The following is a 19722-nucleotide window of genomic DNA, read 5'->3' on the forward strand; positions in this document are numbered from 1 at the left end:
ACTCACCAGCATGCAGAGGTAGTTCACGTGTGTCTGAATGTTGTGTCTGTCCTCAGACGGCACTTGCCCAAACTCTCTCAGCTGTGCGCTCTCGTAACACATCATGGTCTCCACGAAAGGAGCCATCCAGTTCACACAGGCCTCGATGGCCTCCCACTTCAGTCCTGTGTGGAGCACAAACACTTCGTCTCATCTACACTGAGACACTGTAACATGCTTTAAAACTACTACTCTTTATGCTTTGCTCAGCAATATAACAAATACAACGACAATTTTGATGCAGTTATATTAAAATGTATGTTTGCTATAAGTAACTACATATGAACGTGTGTGCCCTTTATGTGTATCAAGATGAACTAGCATTCACACAATGTGGGCACATGCATCTCTGAACTCTTTAGATGATCACAAAATGTACACATCTAACAGCTTTAGAAACATGAAGAGCTAATATAACAGTAGACCTTGCAAATGAAAATCTTACCCGATACTTTTTGGATGACATCAGCTGACACGAAATGGCAAAAAGCAGCCGCTGCTAAGACTCCATATTTAAAGTCCAAAGAGTTGATATCAAGGATGCACAAATCTAAGAGCTAAAACAAACAACACAAAAACCATTCAAATGTTCACAGTAGTTGTCCAGATGTTATAACTGAATAGTTTATAATGGCGTGGGGAAAGAGTGTGTACCTGTGTGATCTGAATGTAGGTTTCCTGAGAAAACTGAGGCACTAATAGATCGGTGACGTCGTACAGTGATGCAATCTGAATGTAGAGCTTCACCCACGAGACCACAGTCTCTGGACAAAGATCCCAGTTTAACACCTGTTGAGTACATAAACACATGCTTGAATAACACACACACATCCACAACTCAAAGACTTTCTTGTTTTATTTTTTTATTAGATGCTTTGTGTTCCGGTTTTCAACTTTACTACATTGAGAAAAAAGTAGGGGACATTCTTGCAAGTAAATCATTGTTAGAATTTTTTTTTTTTTTTTTAAATATATGAAATGTGAATGAAATTGGTAATCAAAAATTAAGATGCATAAAATGCAACAGACAAATGAAAAATATTTGAAGCCCAGTGTTATCCATTTCTGCATAATCACATGCTAAATTGTATTGCCCTGGACCACAAATCCAGTCTGATTTATACATCATCTGAAAGCTGAATAAATAATCTTTCCATTGATGTATGGTTTGTTATGATAGGACAATATTTGTCTGAGATACAACTATTTGAAAATCTGGAATCTGAGGGTGCAAAAAAATCTAAATATTGAGAAAATCACTTTTAAAGTTGTTCAAATGAAGTTCTTAGCAATGCATATTACTAATCAATAATTAAGTTTTGATATATTTATGGTAGGAAATTTACAAAATATCTTCATGGAACATGATCTTAATATCCAGATGATTTTTGGCATAAAGGAAAAATTGATAATTTTGACTCATACAATGTATTGTTGGCTTATTGCTACAAATATACCCCAGCGACTTAAGACTGGTTTTGTGCTCCAGGGTCACATATGTTGGTTTTTTATATCTATTTATCCATGTTTTGACGTATTAATAAAACTGATTTATAAATCTCTGTAATGATTTTTGCATCCTCGTATGAAAGCTCTGTCTCTCTCTCCTCTTAGGGGTCTCCACCGCAGAAGCAGAAATGATTTCTCTGTCCACACCTTCAACATGATCAGCTCCATCTGCAGGATCTCCTCCTCCAGACAGGCTCCATCAGACACATAAGCCAACTCAGTGATTTTTGGAGGATATATTTCCTATAAGAACAAGGAACATGCAGTGGTTTGAAGTGATCCCTTTCTTATGCAGATAGTAGCTCCAGCGTAGATGAAAAAAGACCTATTTATTTTTGACACCATGCATAGGATAGCTTCACAACTTGAACATTAATCAGGCATGCGATCACAAAAAGGAAATACATTATATATATATATATATATATATATTAATGGTGTCAAAATTAGCACGTTAACGCATGCAATTAATTTTTTGAGATTAACGCATTAAAAATATTTAACGCAATTAATGCAGGGGCGGGACTAGGGTTGGCCACCCCATTCGCAACTGGCAAGGACAAGATACTGTGCTTGTAGCGTGCGATCTTCAAGCACAAGCACAAAGGTGCCGGCGCACGCTGTAGCCTGTATCATTTCATATCATACAGCGAAAGAAACTACGTGCATGCAATGTCCTAGTTATGCCGTCAGTTAAGGCATGAAGTTACCAAAAAGGCGATTAAAGCTGCCTGAAAACTGTGCATGCATGCAATGTTATATATGCGTCACATTTAAGAACATGTCTCTGAAATGGTTTTAAAAACTGTCCTGAAGCACCCCAGCACTGTCTCCCTCATCTTAAACACCCGATTCAACTCGTCCGCTCATTAGTAGAGACGTTAAGACCTGAAGTGGTTCAGAAAAGGTAAAGAGATTTGTGAGAAAATAAGATGCATGTCAGATCCCCATCACCTTCAGCAGCAGCAGCTTTTAAAGCAATAGCAGGCAAATAAGATAATAACCAGCTGCTGTGATGTCTATTAATCCAAGAACAAAAGAAAAAAGAGGAAATTATTATTCTTTTAATAATAAATGCACAAAGGATTAACGAGCTGCTGGATTCATGAATATTAATCAGGTTGTGTGCGTTCACTCCAACTGATTTGCTGAAATCAAAACAGGAACGATAATAGGTGAGCACCAGCCAATGAGCCTGCATTTAACCCATCCAACGTACACACACACACACACACACACACAGCAGTGAACACACACACACCGTGAACACACACCCGGAGCAGTGGGCAGCCATTTATGCTGCGGCGCCCGGGGAGCAGTTGGGGGTTCGGTGTCTTGCTCAAGGGCACCTCAGTCGTGGTATTGAGGGTGGAGAGAGCGCTGCACATTCACTCCCCCCACCTACAATCCCTGCCGGCCCGAGACTCGAACCCACAACCTTTGGATTACAAGTACGACTCTCTAACCATTATCGTTTACATGTAGCGTGTCAATTCTTCATGATATATAAGACTCTCTCGTGCTCTCACCAAAGCGACGGCGAGTCGTGCGCCGTTACACTAGAGCTTACGGTACGTCAAATACAGGTGTGCTGCATCCATTCAGATGAACTGAAAAATAGCACAGAGAGCGACACTCTGAAGCGCTCAGTCAGTGTGTTCAGAGAGTGAAAATATATCTGTGCTAAACTAATACTTAGCCGCCAACTCACACACTGGCGAGTAAAATCTGAGCATTTATTAGCCAGTGGCCAATATTAGACATTTCGCCACCCAGGGTGAAGATTAGTCGTATATGCGAGTGATTTACTCACATTGTAGAGGGTTTTGTTAGTAACTTTTTTTATTACTTCAGTTGACATAGGCCAAAAAATTAAATATTTCTCTTAAATTATAAAAATGAAAATAAATAAGAGTTTTTATTTGAATGGAAAACCGCAGGGACACCTCAAAGACCCTCTTTTGTTGAAAACCAATTTATAACCGTTTCTAATTATAAATTTGGAAGTGGTATGTTGTGCTTTCAAATGCATGCTATTGCGATCCAAATTATGCGCTTGGAGAGATTGAGTTTGTGTGGAACAGCATTTAATGTGAATCTAGTCCCTCTGAGACACCGAACATATAAAAAACCCCATAAAAACCACGTCCCTGATTAATACTGAATTCAACTGCCGTACAGTTGAACCTGTTCTGAGCTTTGAGCACAGCCTTACGACATAATATAATGCTTTAGTTTTTTCTCTAGCTGTTTTTGCACTGATGTCAGACTATGTGTTAAAAATAATTTTATCTTGACCAGATGTAATACAATTTCAAGTCTAATGTGATGTTCATCGAGCAGACAGTTGTATACCTCTATTTTGGAGGAGATGAACAGAGCCGTGATTCCTATGAGCTGCAGTTGATCCTTTTGCACGTCACTCTGGGACAACATGTACCTGTCAAAGAAGTCCTGAGCCAGGTAGAAGGTCTGTCTGTGAAGTGTGTATGATTCACACACCTAAAGAGAGAGAGAAAAGACAAAGGATTAAAAGATATTTTTCTATAACCAGCAACTGACTCTAGTTGACTAGTCAATCAGTGAGTGATCTTGTGATGCTTTTAGTTTTTTTTGCTTTAACAAGATTAAACTAGAGAAGATGTCTGGGAGAGTGATTCTCTGACACGTTTAACAAATGCAAAGTCTTTAGCAATAAATTACAAGAATGCTCCTTTGATTACTTGAGTTCGTAGTCAGGAGTTTAAGCTTTACTAAATAACTCTGGAGCTCCTACATAGAATCCAGCATCTTCCTTCCTATCAGTTCTCTTTGACATGTCAACAGGGATTAAATAAATAACAACTTTAATGGAGTCAGATTATGTTGGAGTCTGCAAGATTCTGGATAAATTGAGGTTGTTTTTTTTCCCAATGAAAATTGTGGTTCTCTTATAATTCTGAAGAAAAAACATTAGACAACTAAACAAAATCACATGTAATTTATGAGTCATGTAATGATTCAATAACTCACTCAAGATGTACTTGTTTCATTACTGGATGAATCAGTGTTCTTGAATGAATCTCTTGTATTATTCAAAGACAAATACATTTTAACAGACCCTTTTTGCCACCTACTGGCATAACTGAATACGTTTACATGGACATCAATATTACGATTTTTATACGATTAAGACAATACTCTGATTAAGAGATTACCATGTAAACAGAGATTTTTGATTACCTTAATCCGGCTAAAGTCATAATCGAAGTAAACACAAATCGAATTAAGACATGTGGAGTATTCCTATTTTAGTCGCACTATTGAAGACAGACATGTAAACACCTGAATCACACTATTACTGTCATGTAGGACTTTTCGCTGCATTTTGCGACAGGACACACACACGGTAGTGGTCAACCGTTTGACGGCAAATAAAAGAGCTTCAACACCACCGTCGTCTGTATGCACTTACAAATAATTAACTGCACTTGAAGCTTTCATAAAATTAAAAATGAAACACCCAAAACTAGGGCTGGGTATCGAGTTCGATACTTTTTAGGCACCGACCGAATTGCCTCGATACCACCGAGTATCGAAAAACGTCTTGTCGTTCGGTACCAAATTTCGATACCTAAGGGGTTAATCTCATCACCGTCAGTGAGCCAATAATCCTGCAGCACTAGCTTTGTTTGACTAGAAGCGGCGCGGCGCTGATAGATCAGTGTTTGACCTCCGTTTCGAAAGCGCACGGAGCAGTCTGCTCTCTATATCGCACGGTTTGTTTACAACACACAGACTGAAGCTCGCGTGACGCTCGCGGTCATTTCAGCGTCTGCCGCCTCTCTAAATGAGGACATAAACACATGAACAACATCTCCAGAACTGCTGTGAGAGTCAATTAATGAGCATTTTACCGTTTGATTCGAGTAAAACTAACGTCATATCATATACACACAGAACTGTAAAGGTATTCCCGGAAACCCGTCAAAATAAAAGTTCGGTTTAACTTGGAAGACACTGCGGCAGAAATATATTAATATTGTTCAGCGGACAGTACATACTGTTACTACTAGGCTACTATTAAAATTATTAAAACTTTATTATTATTTTTTTTTAGAAATTATCACACAAAAGTTATTCCATTTTTTTATTTTAATAGTAAACCCCCTTTGTTTGCCAAAATAAATAAACTTTGATTTTCAATAATTTAAAGAAATTAAATTAATGTTTTATGTCTTCATTTGATAACCAGATACAGAACACAGAATTTCTGAGGAAAAATAAAACCTTTCATAAGGCTATTTTAAGAATAAATTTAAATAAACTAAGGTTTTTTTATGCATTCAAATAATTAGACATACTACACCAGCATTTAATAACAATAAAACATATGGTGAAAGAAAATAAAACACCCACTTATAAAAGTGGATGAAGATTTTAAATTTCTTGAAGTCTTTAACAACCTAGAAGTGATGATGTGTTTTAAAATGAACACGCACTAATGTAAACGTAGCCTAACAGATGTGTAAACTGAAAACAATTTGAACTTTATTAAAATTATTTATTTATTGTGTTGGATATATAAAAAGTAGTAGTGACGTATTGTCAAGTATGGTGACCCATACTCGAAATTGGTGCTCTGCGTTTAACCCATCCAAGTGCACACACACAGCAGTGAGTAGTGAACAAATGCGCACACACACACACACACACACACACACACACACACACACACACACACACACACACACACACACACACACACACACACACACACACACACACACACACACACACACACACCCGGAGCAGTGGGCAGCCATGCTGCGGCGCCCGGGGAGCAATTGGGGGTTCGGTGCCTTGCTCAAGGGCACCTCAGTCGTGGTATTGAGGGTGGAGAGAGCGCTGGACATTCACTCCCCCACCTACAATCCCTGCCGGCCGGGGGCTCGAACTCGCAACCTTTCGATTACGAGTCCGACTCTCTAACCATTAGGCCACGACTTCCCCCACAAAGTTTATATTTTGTTCCTTTGTGCAGTGGCTCAGGAGATGAAGCTTTGAGTCTGTATAAATATCAACATTAAAATTTTTTTTTTTGAGATAATGTAATCTTATTAAAACTGATTTCATAAAACTGGTATCGAAAAAAGTATCGTTCAGGAACCAGTATCGAACTCAAGGTATCGGTATCGGTACCGGTATCGAAAATTTTTGAACGATACCCAGCCCTACCCAAAACTGTATATGGCATCATATGTGTGCGTGCGCTGGATACATTACGTGCTGCTTGCTTGGCTGAGATACTAACCACATTAATTGTACTGGGCTTTGCATGAAGCTAAATGTGCTGATTTTATGTTTTATGTGACTGTTTATGATTGCAGTGGTATGAAAAACCAGTGTGAACAATTGTAAAACTATAAAGGCGGCAATAAGATGGTGATTGGAAAGTAAAGAGTGTGTTAAGAGAATTATAAGAGTTGAAAGAACAAAAAATATTCCAAAGAACTGGCTTTGTCAGGTGTTCCACCATCCAAGTTGCCGATGCTGTGATCCAAATTGTGAAACACAACTATTGATAAAGAAAAAGTAAAAAGTGACTGATTGTTCATTCCTAGAGGTTCGTTCGTTCCTTCTCTCTCATCTGGTCTGTGTTTGCAAGCGAGGAACCTCTGTGTGAGTGAGAGAGTGAAAGTATCTCCGTGAGTGTCAGCAAAGAGTGAAAGCAAAAGCAGAAGTGCAGGGAGGAGGAGAACAGAGCAGTTTTGAGTTTGTGTGTGAGAGAGAGAGCATGCATATGTGTGCCTGAATGCACACGTGAGATTGAGAACCTGCATGTTGTAGAGCCCTGCATTTCAGCCCTTTCAGGGCTTCGGGCCAATTTTCACATCATAGTTCAGATGCGGGTCGGGCCTCGGGCCTGTTTTAGGTTTCTCCTTATTTTTATATTTTAGACATCCATCAATAGGCCCTTTTCACATGACGTCACGCAACTTCCGTTTTGAGTCGAAGCAGGGTATTTTTACTTCCGCCCGCATAGTAAAGCGCTATCGCTACCGGTATGGAGTTCAACCAGACACTTATACATCTGCCACAAATACGATTAAAGGATGACTGCAGCTTTCTACTCTCGTCCTCATTCAAGACGAGGTGTCTGGCATCTCAAATGAACTTGCCGAATACCTATCAGCGAGATTTGCCGCTTGAAGTCGAGGGAGGAGTTGTGAACGGAGAAGTTGTACTTTCTGATTTCTGCGACTCTTGCGCAGTGTTTGCTGTCTTTATTGCTGTTAGATATATTTGTCAAATACATTTTAGATATTTGCATGTGGTAACAGAAAGACTATACATTCAATAATTTATGTACTGTTTAATACAGCGTCTGTATGTACAAGAATATTCAACATAAGCCTGTACTATTTAAATATCAATAAAATGGGGTCTATATTTTTCCACTTTATTTTGATAAACATGACACAATTTAATTCATAAATAAATAAATGGGTCATTCTATGGAAATGTCAATTTTTCTGTCCCTAGCCTTTACAGAAATATTACACTTGAATATATAAAAAGAATTCTTTTTATTTTAAAATGAAACAATATGTTATTTGAACAATTACACCTTATTGAGCCATCAATGTGGCAATATTTGTTTTTTAATTAATTATAAAGAATTCCAAGCACCACAAAACTGCTTGTCCCCACAGCAATGATGTGGCAAGTGCTTTATTTTGAGGTCAAAAATATATATAAATGCTGAATAAATATGATAAAATATATAATGAAAACGGTGGTCCCATGGAGTTGTCACTGGTGTTATACCCTTCAACAAAAATCATTTATTTTGAAATAAAAATCACACTGATGACATCACTTGACTTCCTCCTTCCTATTTTCTAAACATCTATGAAAAAAGGCCCATGTTATGTCCACTGTTTCTTATTCTTGAACTGGATAATACTGGGTTTCTTTTCAGACCACTTGCATTTATGGATGTGAAACTTGTAATATGGACTTGTGTCCATGCAATTTTTCCCATAGTAAAAAAAAACAAAACAAATTATGACATTTGTCTTTTTTTATTGCAGAATAACAACACTTGCATGAACATTTACAGTGTACTCACTATTGCAATATTAACATCAACTGAAATAAAATAAATTATCCAGGGAATAAACCGAAATAAGTGAAAATATTTTAAGTAGGCTATATTTTGTGTGGAGACGTAAACGTTATCATACAAATCTGAACTCAAATCTATAACATTGCTGCAGGTTAGCCTCCAACCATCTAAAGCAAAGATGTAGAATAACGTTCGCAAAAGAACCCGACTGTAAGTACATTAACGTTATTAGTCTTAACTCTTAGCGTACGTCTTTAGATTTCAAGTTGTTCCCGCATTTTCCCGTGAAGTCTCCGATGTAAAGGTATAACGGAAGTACGGATCCACTGCTTTGCGGAAAAGCGGAAGTTAGGTGACGTCATTGTGAAAAGGGCCTATTAGTGATGAAAAAAATTGCCGCGCTGGTGGAAACAACACGAGACCGTGCCTCTGTCATGAGCGGCTCGAAGTGTTTAGCAGCAGAGAGCCGTCAGAGCAGCTGAAGAGTTCTGCGTTCAAATGCATGCAATAGGCTGAAGCTTGCTGCAAAGCCCCAGCAAAAGTAATTACCATGAATGTGTTGGGGGGGGGGGGGGGGGGATAGTAAGGTGATATTTGAATTATTTACTAATAAACTAGTGTCTGTGTCAGTGTTGCAAAGATGAAGATGATGATCCCGACTCGCCATCTCCTCATTAGACACGCCTTTAGAGAGAAGTGCATCTTCATGGATTATGATGAAAGAGTTTTTGTTTTTGATATATATTTTATATATATAAAATATTAGACATATATATATTATTTTAGTTGATATGTGAGGGCACACAAATAAAAATAGACCCTTTACAGTTACGAATGATGTATTACTCTTACTTTTATGAGCAAATATTATGGCGTAAGTTGTTCCAATTGAAAAAAATACAATTGATTGCTCTGGTGCCTCCATGTCCTGCGATTTAGATTCCACTCTCCGCACAAACTAGGATGCAGCGCACATTTATCTAGGTTTAATGTTTAAACATTGTTATATGCTTGAACTGTTTTAGTATATCTATAGATTTCAATTTAGGCAAGTCGTGATGAAGGCTAAATTGATGAAACATGGCTATGATCAAACATGTGAAAATCCTTTGCTCTCAATACTGTTATTGAGGTCAATATGACCCCAAACATTATATAACAGCAGTTATGTAGTCATGTCATAACGGACATCAGAAACATTATTATTAAGTAAAAACAAATTCCTAAAAGGATCTTATGTAATTAGGAAATTCATTAAATATCAGGATAATAATAATAATCAAAGATAAAACCTAATGATGGGGTCTATGTTATACCTCAAGCATAACATAAAAGTTAGTGTAAATGAGACAGGGAGTGGACTGGCATTGTATATAACCAGCAGGATACTGAGACGACTGATGATGATGATGATTGTGTTGAGAAGTAGACCATTACACATGGACATATGTTGGTAGAAATCCACCAGCATTAAGAAATAGAACAGCAGATGTTGAGATCATTGCTTAATCTATTTAAATAGGAAAAAAAAAAAAGAAAAAAAGGAAAAAATGGGCGATGAAATTGTTGTAAATAAGAAAAAGAAAAGAAGTGAAAGAAGGCGCAGACAAATTCTATCACTACAAGAAAAAAGATTATTAATTGAATTTATGGAACCATTAAACTTAAAGTATTGTACGAAAGATGAATTTAATATTTATATAGGAGGGTTTTGCATACAGTTAACCCGATCTTTCACTTATTCAATTTGGGCAGGAGGAGTGACGGCTACAGGTCGCAAATTCAATTTGAGGAGGCTGTAGAGTTTTGAGGCATTTAGCTTGGGAGAAAACATAATTTGGACAAAAAGCAATTTGCAATGGAAAGAACCAAAAGGCCTTGTGTTAACCGTCCAAATTACTAACTAGAAAACATATTGCAATTATTTTGAAATATTTGAGACAATCTAACCAAATCCCATAAAAGTGATAAGTCCTCCGCACAGCAAAAGTGCAGGGGGTCGGATACTTTTAGTGATCCTCGTCTGATGAGCCTGGTGAAGATTAGCTATAAACTAGGAGTCTGGGATTAGAGAGGTAAATCAATGAGGGAAAAAGAAAAAGAAAAAATGTCAACTCCAGTGGAATTATTGGCTTCTAAAAATCCAGCCTGTAAAGAGTTAATCAGGGAACTCTCGAAAAGATGGGCAGAGAGAACAAAGAAATTGGCTACTAAATGGCCAGCAGAGGGAACATTTGATGTGGTAAAGTGTAAAGAAATGGAGGTCTTGTTAAAAAATTACAAGACCAATGACAAATCTAAAAAGAGAAATGAAAAAAGGGAACAAGAATTAGGGGTATTGACCCTGTTCAAACAATATGGAATAAAATTATTAAAATTGGAGAAACAAGAAAAAGAGAATAAAAATAATGACACAAAAGAAGAAAAGCCACCTCCAAATGCTCCTTCCTGCGATCAAGCTGTAAACCAAATTCCTTTAGTACAGGGAACAATAGATATAAAGGGGCCAATAGAATTTGAGGGATAAAGTACAAGATATAAATACAGAAGTTGAAACAACTGAGTAGAGCTGCAGTGGTGAACTGAGGAGAATGGCAGACAACAGGGAAGAAAGAAACCCACACAGCCAAGCGGGAGGAGCTGGAGCTACAGAGGGAGACACTGAAAACATCTACACCACTGCTACAGCCAAGACCATGAGAGAGAGAGAGAGAGAGAGAACAGCCCAGGAGGTGGAGCCAAGGACTACAGAGCGGAAGAGAAAACAGGTGAGCCACCCACATATCATTAGGCTTGTTCAAGACGAACTACACTAGCCTGCCACCGGCTGGTGAGAGTAGCCACTTGCAGTCGGGGCGGAATTAAAAGTGGAGACATCAGGTCGGATACTTTCTGCTCCCGGTAGTGACGCTCTCATGGTGTTTCCATACTCTTATCACAGATAAAGTGAATTAAATGCAATATGTCAATTACACAGACACGTTTTCATGGGAAACAGAAACACTTTTTTATATAATGCTTAATACAGCGCCATCTGTTCATGAATAAAGTTAAACATAAACATATACTATTTAAATACCAATAAAGTGGAGATATATATGCTTTTATCAGTGTTTTTGATAAAAATGACTCAAGATAACAGTGCGACTACAATAAAAAAGCTTTACTGTTATAAAAACACAGATTTGTGAGCATTACCGGAATTTAATTGTTAGAATAAACACACAACACATGTCGTACTTGTCATCGCAGAATCTAACCAATGAGAATAAAGTGTGTCATCAAGGCTTTTGCAGCCGATTTTGAGCAACTGCAGCGCCTGCCCTCGGCAGCTGGTCTCGTTTTGCTCTCGCGGTAGTTTGATGGCACGTGATCGTAAGGCAGTTGCAGCGCCGATCAAAGTCGGACAAATGTTCTAACCAGAATGCATTGCTTTTGTCAGGCGGCAGCCAATCTTTGCGGCACCGCATGAAGTCGAACAAGCCTAACGTCTTTCAGAAATGCTCAAAGAAATGGAAGACTACCACAGACATCTGAAATCAGCTTGTGGAGGCGTGGAGAACTATCAATCAGAGGAGCGTGAGGACGCACCTGAAGGAACAGTGACACCTGCTGATGTAGAAGATTTTTATTAGTCAAAAGATGAATTAATCAAGTATAATTAATGTGAATTTAACCACTTATGTATTAAGCTATATTTCCATTATAATCATATGCCTGTGTGTCGAAGGCTTGCATAGATGGAATGTGCTGACCCTCATGATAGGAAACATATGTAAAAATACAAAGGGGGCTTCTTTACTTACTATAAACACGTCTATGTCACGGTTCATGAATTCACTGGCTTCTTCATGTCTCGTGTAATTGTTGTTCTCTGTGTGTGTGGATGTGCGAGTGGGCGTTACCGCTCGGCGCTCATCAGCGCGCCAGCTGATCTCACTCCCCGCACCAGCTGCTGCCAATCCACTCACCTTTAAAGCCTCACCGCACTCTCCTCTCTTTGTCAGATCGTTGTTTGATGTCCTCCGTGTCGTGCCTCGTGTGCCGTCTGCTTCAGTGCTCCTGGTCCTCGTCTGTGTGGAGTCTTCGTGGTTTTCGTCTTCTGGATGTTCACCGGCACTGGATTCACCGTCATCACTCATCATCAGCACGCTGTCCATTTTGTCCCTGCGTCACCTGCCCACCCGAGAGACTTTGGTTCCTTGTATTATCATCTGACATCATTAAATCTATGTTTTGCTTGCATCCTTGCTTCCTCCAGATTATTCCCGTGACAGAACGATCTGACCACAGATGGAAGCAGCAAGCGGGTCCTCTTCCTTGCTGGAGGAGTTCATCCGTCGCAGCATGTCGCGGATGGACACACAGGAGAGGAGGATGACCGAATCGGGTCGGGCTATTCAAGCTCTGGTGACGCAGGTGTCCGAGCTCACCCAGCAATTACAACATCTGCGAGTTCCCACTGCGTCACTCACATCGCCTACTCCCCTCGTACCACCTGAGACCGTCTCCCTGTCAGAGCCCCGCCTACCCACTCCCGAACTATACAAGGGTGAGCCAAATTTTTGCAGAGCATTTTTGACTCATTGTTCGATGCATTTTTCCCTGCAACCCAGAACCTTTGGCAGCGAACGGAGCAAGGTGGCATTCGTGCTCACCTTACTGACGGGGAGAGCGGCGCTATGGGGAACGGCGGTGTGGGAGAACCAGGATCCATGCTGTGCCTCGTTCCAGACACTCTCCGCCGAGATGAGGAGGGTCTTCGACCGTGCGGTCGCGGGAAGAGAGGCGGCCCGGGTCCTGGCGGACCTCAGACAGGAGGAGAGGTCGGTGGCCGACTACTCCATCGAGTTCCGGACTTTGGCGGCAGAGTGTCAGTGGAACGAGGAGGCGCAGTGGGATATGTTCCTGCATGGGCTGGCTGACCGCGTCCACAGAGAGATTTATGTCTTGGATTTACCCACCACTCTCAATGGCTTGATCGAGCTGGCGATTCGGGTAGATTCCCGAATCACTCGAGCGGAACACCGGTTGTTATCCGCTCGGGCTCCTGCAGCCACACCGGAGTTACGAGCCAGCGGCAGGGACGTGGTCAGTCCCGTCCACGATCACGAGCCCATGCAGGTCGGGCGAGCTCGGCTTTCCTGGGAGGAGAAGGAGAGGCGGAGATCCCAGGGCCTATGCCTTTACTGCAGCGCGGCAGGACATTTTGCTCACAACTGCCCGGCTAAAGGGGCCAGCCCGGCAGTAAGGTTGAGGCTACTGTCGGGTGGGATCTCTGCAGAGAAGACCTCATCAACATCTACACTCCTCCCGGTAAGACTACGATGGTCAGCCCACAATCACGACTGTCAAGCACTATTGGACTCTGGGGCCGAGGGTAATTTTATGGACCACACATTCGCACTCAAGATCCAAGCTCCCCTTCTACCCCTCACTCAGACCATCGCTGTTCACGCTCTCAATGGCCAAGCCCTTCCCATCATTTCCTTCACCACTGGACCCGTCACACTCATTGTATCTGGCAACCATTCTGAAACCATCTCATTCTACATTCTGGACTCCCCCCTGGCACCCATTGTTTTAGGTCACCCTTGGTTCACCAAACACAACCCCAGGATCGATTGGCAGCAGAAATCAGTATCGGAATGGAGCAGTGAATGTTATGAGTCTTGTCTTGTGTCTGCTTGTCCGTCTGTTTCTGTTTCTACGTTTCAGGAGGAGACAGTGGATTGGTCAAACGTGCCCACGGAGTATCACGACCTGAAGGAGGTGTTCAGTAAGTCTCGGGTTGCTTCTCTCCCTCCGCATCGTCCCTATGACTGTGCTATAGAGTTACTGCCAGGTACGTCTCCGCCTAAGGGCAAGTTATATTCACTTTCTGTTCCAGAGAGAGAGGCTATGGAGAAAAATATTTCTGATTCTCTAGCAGCAGGGTTCATCCGCCCCTCCTCTTCTCCAGCGGGGGCGGGGTTCTTTTTTGTGGGGAAGAAGGACGGATCCCTGCGACCTTGTATTGATTACCGGAGACTGAACAACATCACGGTAAAGAATACCTATCCTTTGCCGTTAATGTCTTCAGCCTTCGAGAGATTGCAGGGAGCGTCTATTTTCACAAAATTGGATTTACGTAATGCTTATCATTTGGTCCGCATTAGGAAGGGGGATGAGTGGAAGACTGCTTTTAACACCCCTAGGGGGCACTTTGAGTACTTGGTCATGCCCTTCGGGCTGTCCAACTCCCCAGCGGTCTTCCAGGCACTCATCAATGACGTGCTGCGAGATATGGTAGATCAGTTCATATATGTTTACCTGGATGACATACTGATTTTTTCTTCATCTCTCCAGGAACATGTGCAGCACGTCCGGCGAGTGCTTCAGAGGTTGCTAGAGAATGGGCTTTTTGTCAAGGCGGAGAAATGCGCTTTTCATGCACAGTCTGTTCCTTTTCTAGGGTACATTGTGTCGTCCGAGGGAGTGCGCATGGATCCTGACAAGGTTAAGGCTGTGGTGGAGTGGCCAAGTCCAGATTCCCGTAAGGCCCTACAGAGGTTTCTGGGCTTCGCCAACTTCTACCGGCGTTTTATTCGCAATTTCAGCCAACTAGCCGCGCCTCTGACTGCCTTGACCTCCCCCAGGACTACGTTCAGGTGGTCAGACGCAGCTGAGGCTGCGTTTGCCAAACTGAAGGGCCGCTTCGTTTCAGCCCCCATCTTAGTCACCCCTGATCCATCACGTCAGTTCGTGGTGGAGGTCGATGCGTCAGAGGTGGGGGTAGGTGCAGTGCTATCCCAGCGCTCTCCGGCGGACGACAGAATGCATCCATGCGCGTTTTTGTCCCATCGTTTGTCCCCTGCCGAGAGTAATTATGACATTGGTAACCGAGAGTTGTTGGCAGTCAAGTTAGCATTGGAGGAATGGCGTCACTGGTTAGAAGGGTCAGGGGTACCTTTTATCGTATGGACCGATCATAAGAACTTAGAATACATTAGAACTGCCAAAAGATTGAACTCCAGGCAGGCTCGGTGGGCACTTTTTTTCGGACGTTTTGATTTCACTCTCTCGTACCGCCCGGGTTCCAAGAACATCAAACCCGATTCCTTATCACGTATTTTTGACCGTTCCGATCGCCCGTCTACTCCGAGTGCATTTTTCCAGAGACACTTATTGTCTCCACACTCACATGGGAGGTCGAATCGAAGGTCAAAACAGCCTTACAAGGGGTAACGCCTCCGGTCGGCTGCCCACCGAACCGGTTGTTTGTGCCGGAGGGATTACGGTCCGACGTTATTCAGTGGGGTCATTGTTCCAATGTGGCTTGTCATCCAGGAGTCAGTCGCACTATATCTTTAGTCAAACAACGATTTTGGTGGCCACTTATGGCTCGTGATGTTCACAGTTTTGTTTTGGCTTGCTCAGTTTGTGCCACTGGTAAGACTTCCAATAGACCCCCAGATGGGCTCCTTCAACCGCTGCCGGTCCCTTCGAGACCCTGGTCCCATATCGCTCTAGATTTTGTCACCGCCCTCCCACCCTCTCAGGGTAACACGGTAGTTTTGACCGTGGTGGACCGATTCTCGAAGGCGGCCCACTTTATTCCCTTGCCCAAATTACCCTCAGCCAAGGAGACAGCGGTAACAGTCATTGACCACGTCTTTCGGTTACATGGCCTCCCGACGGACGTGGTTTCCGACAGAGGACCCCAATTTGTGTCCAAATTTTGGCGAGAGTTTTGTAAATTGCTGGGTGCCACTGTTAGTCTGTCCTCAGGGTTTCATCCCCAGAGCAATGGTCAAACTGAGAGAGCCAACCAGGATTTGGAGAGAACCTTGCGATGTCTGGTCTCCAAGAATCCTTCCTCATGGAGCCAACAACTGTCAATGGTGGAGTACGCCCACAATTCGTTACCAGTGTCATCTACGGGCCTGTCTCCGTTTGAATGCAGCATAGGTTACCAGCCACCAATTTTTCCCAGTCTGGAATCCGAAGTCGCGGTTCCCTCCGCCCACGCCTTTGTCCAGAGGTGTCATCGCACTTGGACTAGAGCCCGTGAGACTCTACTCCAGGTGGGAGCGCGCACCAAGGCCAAGGCCGATCGCCACCGGTCTAGACCTCCCGTATACGTCGTCGGTTCCAAAGTGTGGCTTTCTACTAAGAACATTCCTCTCCGCTCCGTGTCTAATAAACTCGCTCCTAAATTTATTGGCCCGTTCGCTGTCACCAAGATCATTAGTCCGGTGACAGTCCGCCTCAAACTCCCTCCAGTGTACAGGAGGATTCATCCCGTTTTCCATGTGTCCAAAATTAAACCCGTGTTTTATGCACGCATAAATCCGCCAGCCCCGGTTCCCCCACCGCCGCGACTCGTAGAAGGGGAACCCGCTTATTCGGTCAATCGTATTCTGGACTCTAGGCGGAGGGGACGCGGATTCCAGTACTTGGTGGACTGGGAAGGTTACGGTCCGGAGGAGAGAAGTTGGGTACCGGCTAGAGACATCCTGGATCACTCCCTTATTGATGATTACAATCGACAGGTAAGGGAGTCTGGGAACGCCAGGAGGCGTTCCTAGGAGGGAGGGTACTGTCACGGTTCATGAATTCACTGGCTTCTTCATGTCTCGTGTAATTGTTGTTCTCTGTGTGTGTGGATGTGCGAGTGGGCGTTACCGCTCGGCGCTCATCAGCGCGCCAGCTGATCTCACTCCCCGCACCAGCTGCTGCCAATCCACTCACCTTTAAAGCCTCACCGCACTCTCCTCTCTTTGTCAGATCGTTGTTTGATGTCCTCCGTGTCGTGCCTCGTGTGCCGTCTGCTTCAGTGTTCCTGGTCCTCGTCTGTGTGGAGTCTTCGTGGTTTTCGTCTTCTGGATGTTCACCGGCACTGGATTCACCGTCATCACTCATCATCAGCACGCTGTCCATTTTGTCCCTGCGTCACCTGCCCACCCGAGAGACTTTGGTTCCTTGTATTATCATCTGACATCATTAAATCTATGTTTTGCTTGCATCCTTGCTTCCTCCAGATTATTCCCGTAACAGTCTAGGATCCCCTTCTCTCAAGGGAAAGAACATATGTATAAGGAATTTAGCCAAAAAAGGTAAAGCGCATATGTATGAAATGTACTGAACACGCCTAGAGGAAAAACTATTTAAAGAGAACACAGAGAACATTCAAGAGATCTTTTCTGCAGAAAACTTCTCGGCTTTATTCTCTTTTGTAATAAAGTCTATTTTCTGGCATCAAAACCCCAAGGCTCTGAGAGTGATTCTTCATAGAAAAGGGAAACCACCGCACTGATTCTGTTCTGGAAGCACTGGATAAGATGGAGGAAAGGTGCAACAGAACAAGAGACAATCTCAAACAAGCTGTCTGCATGACAAGAGAAGATTTCAAACAGGCTGTGGGCTCATTGCAACATGAGCTGAATGAACTCTTGGGCAAACGTGAACCAATGCAACCACACCCAAGCCCACATGATTATGTCCAGCGGAAGCAGTACAAGCAAGTAGCTGGGACACTGGTCATGCAAGATTTAGAATATCCAGATGACCGTTTTCAAGTTCTCCAAACACAAAGATGAAGAGGAGACGAGGAACACGGGCATTGAGCAACAAGGGCATTGAGAAGGGCTGAAACCTCAAAATTTGAGTGCCCAATCCTCATCAAGCAAGATCACGCCCAATACATACCCTGGGCAGGTCAAGACTTGGACACTTTGGTTTCCCGCCTTCCAGAACATTTGAAGAAGAAATAACTGAAAAACTTCTGGCCCTGGGTGACATTAAAGTCCTGCTTGCCAAATGCCTGGGAGCCTCCAAGATGAATGATATCCTTAAGCAGTCTGGCCTCCTTCAAGCAGTGGACAGGCCTCAAGCAAATGGAGTCTCTTTTGGCAAACATCGACGTAACACCTGGATGACTCTGAGAGTTGAATACCCAATGCAAACCGATCCAGGTTTCCTGAAGGGGGAGCCAATGGGGGAACTGAGAACCCCCCCACCTACTTCCAGAGACAACTGAGACGTTGGAAGGAAGAACTGGCTAAAGATCCAGAGCAAGACAATGTACTGACAGCACTCTTCAGAACCGCTATTGTGGAAGCCACGCCAACAGCAGTAAGCATTAAGCTAAGGGACATGGATGGTCTGAACTCAAAGACACACAAAGAGTTCAGAGACCATGTGGTCCATGCTGTGGAACAGTACAGAAGACAAGAACTAAAGATGAAGGACCAGGAAAACGAGCTGCGAAGAAAGCTGACTAAGCTACAGTTTGAGGAGCTGCTCAATAAGAAGAAAAAGGTCCAAGCTGTGCAGAAGGTAAAACATTCAGCAGTGATGGCACCAGTTAACACTCCAGTGCCTATCAATCCACCTGCAACGGTGAATGCACCGGCAACACCCACTGGAACAGTTAATGCACTGCAAGGACCAGCACCAGTTGTCATCTATATCAAGCCAGAGCAGTGCAGAGCAGAGCAGACCATTGTTTGCATTGTGACCAAGGTAAAAAACTGACACGAGAATCAATCAAGTTCTAAAAGAAGAATTAAATGATCTTAGGCTGGACAGCACATTGATACAATACGCAGATGATTTATTAATTTTGTCAACGACTTTGGAACAGTGCCATCAAGATTCATTTAAAGTGCTCACTAAATTAGCTGAGGGGGACATAAGGCCTCTAAATAAAAACTGCAATATTGCCTACCACAAGTTGAATACTTAGGACGTAGAATTGCACATGGGATGAAAGCTATATCACTCAGTTAATTAGAGGGCATCAGTAAAGCACCCCGACCACAAACAGTGGGACAAATTATTACTTTTTTGGGGATGACTGGTTTTAGTGCAGGTTGGATTGACGATTATGCAAACAAAACAGCTCCACTTAAGAGTGAAACATGTGGGCCATCAATATCTTAGAGCACTCTTGATGTGGACTACTGATGCATTAATAGCATTTAGCAAAAAAAAAAAGAGTTACAGAATGCTTCTGTCTTGACCATGCCCACGTGTGACAAACCACGACAAACCACGTGAGACATTAGTCACACACTAAT

The 19722-nt window shown here is 42.6% G+C and overlaps 1 protein-coding gene across 1 annotated transcript in view; it reads right to left on the reverse strand.

The window, feature by feature from the left end:
• The window catches only part of LOC306885560 (G1/S-specific cyclin-E2-like), a 36959-nt gene that overhangs the window by 1190 nt on the left and 16047 nt on the right, over window positions 1-19722 (reverse strand). Inside the window, exons 7-11 of the mRNA XM_079442171.1 lie at window positions 3904-4050; window positions 1696-1791; window positions 694-828; window positions 485-596; window positions 7-164 (exon numbers count right to left, since the gene is read on the reverse strand). Of these exons, the coding sequence (XP_079298297.1) occupies window positions 7-164; window positions 485-596; window positions 694-828; window positions 1696-1791; window positions 3904-4050 (648 nt within the window). The remainder of the gene's footprint in view (window positions 1-6; window positions 165-484; window positions 597-693; window positions 829-1695; window positions 1792-3903; window positions 4051-19722) is intronic.

Source organism: Barbus barbus, assembly GCF_936440315.1.
Source record: "Barbus barbus genome assembly, chromosome: 19".
NCBI classification, from domain to species: Eukaryota; Metazoa; Chordata; class Actinopteri; order Cypriniformes; family Cyprinidae; genus Barbus; species Barbus barbus.